The sequence below is a fragment of the Cygnus atratus genome, chromosome 14 (assembly GCF_013377495.2).
Source record: "Cygnus atratus isolate AKBS03 ecotype Queensland, Australia chromosome 14, CAtr_DNAZoo_HiC_assembly, whole genome shotgun sequence".
Taxonomy (NCBI): domain Eukaryota; kingdom Metazoa; phylum Chordata; class Aves; order Anseriformes; family Anatidae; genus Cygnus; species Cygnus atratus.
In genome coordinates, this window is record NC_066375.1 from 3,232,453 (window position 1) to 3,241,417 (window position 8,965).

General features: G+C 43.8%; 1 protein-coding gene across 1 annotated transcript; it reads left to right on the plus strand.

Annotated features, from left to right (window-relative positions):
• Positions 1 to 1,944: 1,944 nt before the first annotated feature.
• On the plus strand, positions 1,945 to 8,945 carry CAMLG (calcium modulating ligand). The gene is made up of 4 exons (XM_035560789.2): positions 1,945 to 2,161; positions 3,455 to 3,909; positions 4,643 to 4,708; positions 5,889 to 8,945. Exons 1-4 carry the CDS (start codon positions 1,996 to 1,998, stop codon positions 6,078 to 6,080), a joined length of 879 nt encoding a protein of 292 aa, XP_035416682.1. The 5' UTR covers positions 1,945 to 1,995; the 3' UTR covers positions 6,081 to 8,945.
• The last annotated feature ends 20 nt before the right edge of the window (positions 8,946 to 8,965 follow it).

The following is an 8,965-nucleotide window of genomic DNA, read 5'->3' on the forward strand; positions in this document are numbered from 1 at the left end:
TTTCCTTCTGTCATTGGCCTTTTTTTGTCCTCCCAGAGCATCTCTGTCAGTCAGCATTATTGTTTAGTACTATCTTGGGGTTTGTTATTCCAGTAAGCCCACATCTGTACCATACTCCAGCATATTTGTACCCTGCCATCTGGCTGGAAGTTGGTCTCAAGCCAGTGACATTGATGGTTGGAATTTAGCCTGCCTTCAGCAGTGTTCCCAAGGTGGTGATTACCTATAATAAAATTAATCTTATAATCTTATATCTTCATTTAACGTCCTCTTTCAACACCTTTTTGTGAGAGTCATTCCATCTTATGTTTGCCAATTTTTTTTTATGAGCTCTCATCACTGCTTCTGGTTCATCATATATATATATAAGGTAATGCACAAGCCTGGTTCTTTGATTTATGTACTTAAATTTTTGAATACAGAATTCTATCATTCTCTAAATCACTTAGTATCTTAGATATATTACTGATTGGACGTGTCAGCACTACAGTTTCCCTGATGAATGTAACAGCCTGTTCTGCTGAATTCAATGCTCCAGCTGTGGCTCAGTGTCGAACTCCCAACTGCTGGTCTTTGGAAGTGCAAGTACAGCATCTTGAAGATGAGTCCTGCTTCTGGTTGGAGTCCCTGTGTTACAGTCCCTGTGAGTTAAGGAGTGTAAATCTTTCAGTGAGTGTCAAGGATGGTGAAGGTAATTAGTTGTACTGATAGAAAGAATCCATGCTGCTGCCTTCGTGGGGTTTGGCTTTCAGGTACTTCTGACAATGCTATGCATGCTTACTATTTGAATGTTCAGCTAAGAGGTAAGATACTGTGGCCCAGTTTTATCACTTTGTCACACAAGTAGATGTGTGATGGACTCTTTTATTGTACGTGAATATAACAATTGTACCTGGCTAGAAAGATCTGAAGATGCTCCCTGTTTTATAATCTTACGGTAATTCTGGAATCCTAGAGAGATCCATGTTGCCTTGTGTTTGTGCTTTGTGTATTCGATCCCTTCAGCTGCGTATTGTGTTAACAGTGCAGTATTCCCAGATACATCCACTGGGAATATGATTTGAGGAGCTTCCTGTGCTGTTTAACAGTCTCCTACATGGGATTTTCCTACATTGTGTATTCCTTTCATGTAAATGTGAACACTTGTTTCCTGGCACTACAATAAAGGGTGTATTCTTTTTTCTTGTTTAGTGTGCCCAGAAACTCTAAATTCAGATACACAGCACTAGTTGAGGCTTTTTCAATAGAAAACCTTGAAAAAAAATAGCAGTGAGCTACACCTGAATGCACAAAGCTGTTCTATGTGAGGAATGCTGGAGATCTAGGGTGAAAGGCCAGCTTTGATGTTCTGGTTTAAAACATTGTGCTGAAAGTCTCACAGCAGTCTTAAAATTGGTGGCATGCTTCTCTGACCTCAGCTTAGCGAATGATCTGCTTTTGAACAAGGATGAGGATAACTTAGTTCTTTTGCTTCCTATTTCTGAGTGTTAGGTGACTACTTCTTTGGTTAGAGGCACTTATGTTCATTTATACAGCAAATGCTTTTATCTCTTTACGATGTGGAACGTCTCACACGTGTTTCTATATTGCGTTGCTGAGCAGATACTCCTCACGGAACACAAAATGGCTTTGCCAGCTCGCCTAAAACCAGGGCGTGAGGCAAATTCGGGGGGGGGGGTTCTGCCCCTGTCCCCCCGTGCGGCCGCCTAAGGCTGCCGGGAGGCGCTGGCCCCTCAGGCCGCCCGCAGCCATCACTGCTCTCTCCCTTCCCGCCTGCCTCCCGCCGCGACGCCATTTCCGAGGCGGGGGCCGCCATCTTCGCTGCGGGCACGGCGCCCGGCGCGGCGCCTCCGAAGCACGGCGAGCGCCGGGCTCGTCCCCGTTCCCCCGTGCCCTTTCCCGACATGGCGGCGCCGGCTTCGGCACCTGGAAGCGGGCGCGGCGCTGGCGCCTGCGCGCTGAGGCGGGGCGGCCCCATTGTGCGGCGCTGAGGGGATGGAGGAGGACGGCGGCGGGGCGGCGGCGGCGCCCACCCAGGGGGCCCCCGCGGGGCTCTCGGCCTCGCAGCGCCGGGCCGAGCTGCGGCGGAGGAAGCTCCTGATGAACTCGGAGGAGCGCATCAACCGCATCATGGGCTTCCACCGGCCCGCCGCGGCCAAGGGTGAGCCGGGCGGCTGCGGCGCCGCCGCCTGAGGGGGGGATCCGGGCGCCGTTGGGCCGGGCTGCGCTGAGGGGAGCGCGGAGCCCCCGCTCCTCCGGGGGAAACGCGGGTTTCGCCCCAAATTCGCAGGGATCGGGCCCTCCGGCCTCTGGGTTTTCTTACCTAGCGAGCTGTCAGTGCCCTGCAGGGAGGTTTCCTGAGCTGAAGGAGGGATGAAATGCGCCCGTGTTTTCAGTCCGTCACTGCAAGGTCTCGTGGCAGTGTCTTCATATAGCAAAGTTTTCTGGCATTTGGATAACAATCGGTCACTTGGTGTTTGTGGCGGGCATGCACTTGTCTTGCAGATTCATAGCCAGGTCATTTATAAGCACATGTGGGTACTTTAAGGAAGCTGACTGTCACACTTCCTATCTTTCAATTTACAAAGGTGGCCGTAAACCATGAATCGAGCTGCTTTAGTACTGAAAAATACTCTTTAAGTGTTGGTTCACCCTCTGTAGCAGGACCAGAAATGTTCTGCATGCCTCTTGACTTGGTTTGTGTTTGCTGTCATCACCGCTGTCGCTGTAACATCTTTTCAGGTTTAATACAGAGCAAGTTTTTGCTGCTTTGCTTTTGACAGAAGAGAAAAACAAGCCAAAGTATACTTCTATTGCTTGCTCATTTGTGAGTCTTCAGTGCTCTTTCTGTGTGATTCGCTGTCTTTGAATCTATATTTTTATGTTGCGCCATGTATTTGGAATAACGTCTTTGCTCACGTGCATACAGTGTTGTTGCTTAGGAAAGCCCATGCCTTCCTTTTTCTGCTGACTGACAGCTACGACTTCTGGTTGGCGTTGCATGGCCGTCGGTCTAGCATCGGCTCCCAGAAGTGCCCTGCAATGCAGAGCGTGTGATACACGTAGGGGTCTCTGCAGGCTGGTGGAGGGGAGCCAGGAGGGCGCTGAGTCCAGCTGTGCAAAAGGATAACTTTGGTGAAGCTGATGGGTTTTAGGTCAGGCCCCTGCTGTGCTCTTCCTTTTTCGTCATGATCTATGGTGTAATACAAATGAGAGCGTAAATCTGTTCTGAATAGGTCATTTCTCATCTGAGTCTGTTTCTATATAAAACAGGCTTACTGGTATTCAGATAATCCATATGGGTTTATGATTAATAATTAGCACATTTAATAATCATGATTCTGTTTTCACTTCAGAAGTGGAGACTTCCGCCCTGGACCTCGATCCAGTATGGCTGAAGTGTTTTCTAAGTACCCAGTGTGTATAACTCCGTATTTTTGTTTCTCTTCCTTAGATGATGACAGTCACGGAGAATCAAAACTTCAACACGAACAAGATAAATCAAATTCCCTTCCTGTTCCTTCGGTTTCAAAACGAATTGTGCTCGGTGATTCTGTCTGTAATATGGCCGGAACAGCTGACCACGCAGGCAGCATGGTAGACCTCAAAGGGGATAAGGACTTGTTCAGTAAAACCCCAGAGCTCCTCAATGAGGGCACAAGTGAGCTCCGTCACCGTAACAGAGGGGAATTGCCATCTGAAGCTGCACCACGGCCACCTAGACATGGATTAGAACAATACTTATCCAGATTTGATGAAGCTCTGAAGCTGAGGAACCAGCTGATGAGTGAGAAGCCGAGCCAAGAGAATGGGAATGCAGTGGAGGAGTTTGACTCTTTCCGCATCTTTAGATTAGTGGGATGTGCTCTGCTTGCCATTGCGGTCAGGGCTTTTGTGTGCAAGTACTTGGTGAGTTCAGGGAAGCAAACAATCTCCTGTTCTATTTTGCAACTTTACTGTAAACCTAGGACCCCACTCATGAAATACTGTTTATCTAGGGCCAAGTGAGTTGTGAACTTCAGGCACTCTACATTTCAAACAACTGTATAAAAGTGTAAAAAAACAACACTATGAGATGATAACCATGGCAAAATCTGTGTTATCTAGCACAGCTACTAGGCAAAAGCTGAGAGTTGCACGCATTTGGTCCATAGCGTTTAAGGAGCAGAAACACTGGAATAGTTGCTGCTTCAGTCCCCGGCAAGTTTGGGTCAACTGCTCTGCTAGTTTGGAATTTACAAAGGAATAATAGAGTCAAAACTACAACAGTTGTAGCATAAGTACATCCTACTCATTTATCAACCTTTTGAGAAAAATAGTTCTTAAATAGTCCAGATACCTGCCTGTACATCCTACAGAAGTATGTGGCTGGTACAGCCTGCCACCTTCTGGATCACTGGGCTCATTTTTACACAGGGCTCTGTGGTTGTGCAATTTCAAGTTTTTAGGCCCAAAGCAAATAAGGTAGAACCATATTTTTGACTTGGCTGTTTAGGTGTTTAGTATTCAAGAATAGTGATGGTACTTTCCACAAGATACTTTACCTATCTAATTATCATTTATGATTTGAGAAGCATTAAATTCCTGTGTTTTAGCTGTTACTTCTAAGATAATCTTCATGTATTCTTTTCTGTTCCTTCAGTCAATATTTGCACCATTTCTTACTCTACAACTTGCTTACATGGGACTGTCCAAGTACTTTCCAAAGGTAAAATAATTTTTCAAAATCAGATTAATTACAAATGTTTTCGATTTAAACTTGTGCTTAGATTGTGTTGTTTTAGGACCAATGCACATGATATATTCTGTTGTTTTAAACTGTAGAATTAAGAGTTGTCAAATGCTGATAGCTTAGCATCTGCATTTTAAAAGGAATACTAGATTAATCGTAGAAAATCAGAGTAAAGCAGTGGTTGTTCGTTTGAAGTTATGTATATCATTGAAAACTGAACTACATAGTAGTCGTTCTAGGCTGGTGTGTGAAAACAAAAAGGGAATTAGCCTTAGATTTGCACTAGCTCATTTGCTAGTTCTTTTTGGTCTCACTCCTGCTGGTTTTACAATCAGCTTTTCAGTTTCAGAATTTAAAGTGATTCCTTTCCACAATTTGCTTTTTCTGTGGTTATACCGAGATGACCTTAATCAGCTTGCTCTCCTGAATTTTTCTTTCATGAAACCTAGAAAGACTCTCGAATGCTTAATTTAGATTGGATTAAATTAAGGTGTCCAGCAAGTATCATCATATTACCAAAATTTTCAACCACTATGTTTTTTGGGATGTCAGGCTTCCTTGCATCCTCAGGATCTCTCACGTTAGGGACAGAAGAATAGCTTTCAAAAGGCCTTTGGGGCATTTCTGAGTTTGGAGGATAAAATTGCCAAAGGGAGTAATACTAAAATAGAAAGGAGCAGTTGCTTTTCAATCCTAAATCATTTTTTTCTGCATTGGAAAGTAACGGTGTCTTTTGCCAAGTAGTGTGATGGGATTAATCCTGTTCTGCCAGTGAAGGCGCCTGGCTTGGATTCTTACACGCAGGTTGCCCTTGTCTGGGACTCTTCCCACACATGCAGAAGTTACTGCACAGCCCCACTTCACAGCCCGCTTGGAGTGCCAGTGCGAAGTAGGCATAACAGCTGCGATGAATTTTATCTGCTGTTAATCAGCCTCTCACTCAGCCCCATCGGATCCATCACAGCATGAATCTGTAGCTAGGATAAGTAAGGTGGTGTGAATCCTGCAGCATGTCTAGAGGGAATCAGTCCAACGTGCTGTTCTTACCGATGAATTTGGAATGTTCCTGGCTGCGTGTGAAACTGGCACATTTGTGGTATGTAAAACAGAGTTGGATTATAACCGAAGAACTAACATACTCCTGTTTTTCTTTTAGAGTGAGAAGAAGGTGAAAACGACGGTATTAACTGCTGCTCTTTTACTGTCTGGAATCCCTGCAGAAGTGATCAGTCGCTCCATGGACACCTACAGCAAAATGGGAGATGTTTTCACAGACCTTTGTGTCTATTTCTTTACTTTCATCTTTTGCCATGAACTTGCTCTGTTTTTTGGTTCTGAAGTACCATGATGGCTGTAGAATTCACTGCAGTAGTTACACTAAATCTTTCCAGTCTGTATTTCTTTAATGTCTGACTGTGCAGACAGGTTTAAACCTTAATTAAAATTCTTACCTGTTGGAATGCTTGAAAGGAGCCTTAAATCCAATAATTTTGGGAATAGAACAGCAGGGTCCCAGGCTGCCAGTTGTATTAGTTTGGCTCATTTAAATACTGTGTCTGCCCACTACAAATGTGAATAGGATACAAGTGTCAGTGGATGATTTCTTTTGTTCAGGAAGATGATACCCTTCCCACCCTCCTTCATAAACATTTACAAAGCTGCCTTTGTTCTTTCTGGTGAGAACAAAGAGAATAGAATTCCCTTCAGCAGAACTATTTATATATATCTAGAATGACTGTAGCTAACAAGATCTGCTCATTTTGTGTTGATCCTATTTTTAAGAAAGCTCTAAATGAAAATGCCCTGTATTCTGTTGTTCAAATTAAGATTGTCGAACTGAGTAGCTGCTTCTGGAGAATGTTGGCAAAACATGCCACTGTTGTCCTAAGCCTTGCCTTATATACATTGTTGTGATTGTTGTTTATTTCATTTGATGGTTATTGTGCGAAACAGCTAAGCAAAAAAAAAAAAAAAAAAGAAAGAAAAAAAAGCCCAATGTCCTGTTGCTTACAAATGTCATTAATCAAAAAGTAGGAAGAAACAAAATTGTTAATCACGTCTGTTTGTGAGTTTCCAGCAGCCTCATCCTAGCGTAGCTCGTAAATGTGCTTCTTTCTGATGCCTTTGATGCCTTTTTTTTTTTTTTTTAACAACAGTTCACCTCATAAGGGGAAAGTTATGCAACCAACCTGCAATACGAAACATTTGCTCTGTTATATGGAAAACTATTTTTCTTTCAGGACTGCATAAGACCATGTTGAATATGGCATTTCTGCATTTTTTCCTCTGTTTATTACCGGACAGTTCATAGTTGCCTAGGTGTTCTGCTACTGCTGCATAATAGTACTACAACCAAATTGCATAAATGTGGTCTTTGGTTCAGCTAAGCTGTTTATGTTAACTGAGTTGCTGACTCTTCTGTTCTGTGGTTTTGAAATTGCCCCAGTGAAATCTCGGTAGCTATTCCTGTTTAAATCCTACATGCTACAAGTGATGATGAAATAAGAAGTAGTGTGTTGTTTTGAATTGACTCCCACATAAAGATCCATGTATGAAGAGAGAATAGCGTGTTTTTTCTGTGGTTGTCCAACCACATAGCCAAAAAGAAGACAAATACAAGTGAATCCTGTCACTGGGCAAAGCAGCAAACTAGTAAACGTTTTTATTTTCAATCTCATAAGAATTTTGTACAGTGAGAGGAGGGAGGTATCATTCCAAATAGTCAGCCCTAAATGCTGATAATCTGTGAAAGTTTCTGTTGAAGCTAAACTTATTTTCACCTTGTAGTTTTCTGTGTAGAATCTAGACGTTCAGGTAATGTAGGCTAATGCCCCATTTTAGATCAGAGAAACACCTAATAACCTTGGTATTTGACTGCAGCATTTTTTTAGGGAGCAGAAGTGCTTGATTATGCTTCTGTAAAGTATATATGGCCCTGCTTTTGGCATAATCTTTCCTGTTACAGCTTCCTGCTATAATTTTATCACTGCATTTCTGACTCCTGAGTTAGGTATGTTTATGCCATGAAAGCAAGAAGCTTATGTTTGGATTTGACATTTTTTTATTTTTTTACTGATTATTTTATAGAGAATGTTTTATTACAGGTGTCCAGGGTTGGGCTGTAAAAGATTCTGATTTAGGTCTGTTAGTACAAATGTAAATACATTTAAAGCTTCTGAATTAGACAAGAAAAGAATTTCAGCAAATTGAAATAGCTGACATTCAAATTAAGGTTAAAATATGTAAATAATGAGTTTGCTCAAAAGTTACCGTTGTTCTGACCCTCTGTTTATATGCCCAACTGTAGTACAAACAAATTGCAAAAAATACCGTCTGCAAAAAAGCAATACATTTTAATCCTGGGCATAGAAAAATTAATCCAAATCACCTAGATAATAATAATTAAAAAAAAAAGGTGATGCACCCATTGTGTTTTCATGCAACCCCTTATGCAGTCCTTTCATGCAAAGGAAAACCAAGCAGGTTGTTTTCTCAAGTGGTGAAAGAAATGCCAGGAGAGCTCATCTGGAACTCAGTCTGTAAGCACTTGTTTTTACCTGATGAACTTCAAAATGGGACTGGGAAGCAGTCTTCCTGCCTGCTAAGGAAGGGGAAGAGAGCCCGGATGGGACTTTTGCTGAATGACTTCATCCTTGGACAAGAGCCGAACCTCCTTCATTCCATTTTAACTTATCTTCTCTGTGTATGTTATTTAATGTATATTGCTGAACTTACTGTTTTCTATTAAAATTATATTTGTTACCCCCTTCCGTGATGGTCTGACTTTGTCATCCTGCCGCTGCCTGTTGCAGAAGTCACGGATTATCGAGTGTCTTCGGGCGGTGAGGGAGATTTTCGTGTGCCGGTGGCTGGGCCTTGTGGCTGGGCACCTGAACGTGGAGCAGCCGCTCGGGAGGAACCACAGCGGGGTGCAGACCCACGGGCGTGAAGTGGGGTTGCCATGAGTCTGTCTGCGAGCTGCACCTCTCGCCTGACACGGTTTTGAGCCCAAAAATGCCGGTTTGGGGTCAGGACAGGCCTCGCAGGGGGCTCCCTTAGCAGCCTGCCGGGCCCAGCGACCTGCGGTTATTCTGCCCCGCGCCTCGCTGCGGCCTTCGCAGTGCCCAGCGCCGCCAGGGCGGCAGCAGCACGCAGCTTTTTGGCTGCCGTTTCCTTATACTTCAGGATTTTTCGTCTCCTCAAGGCCCCGCGGTTCCCGGCGCCGCGCCCTCC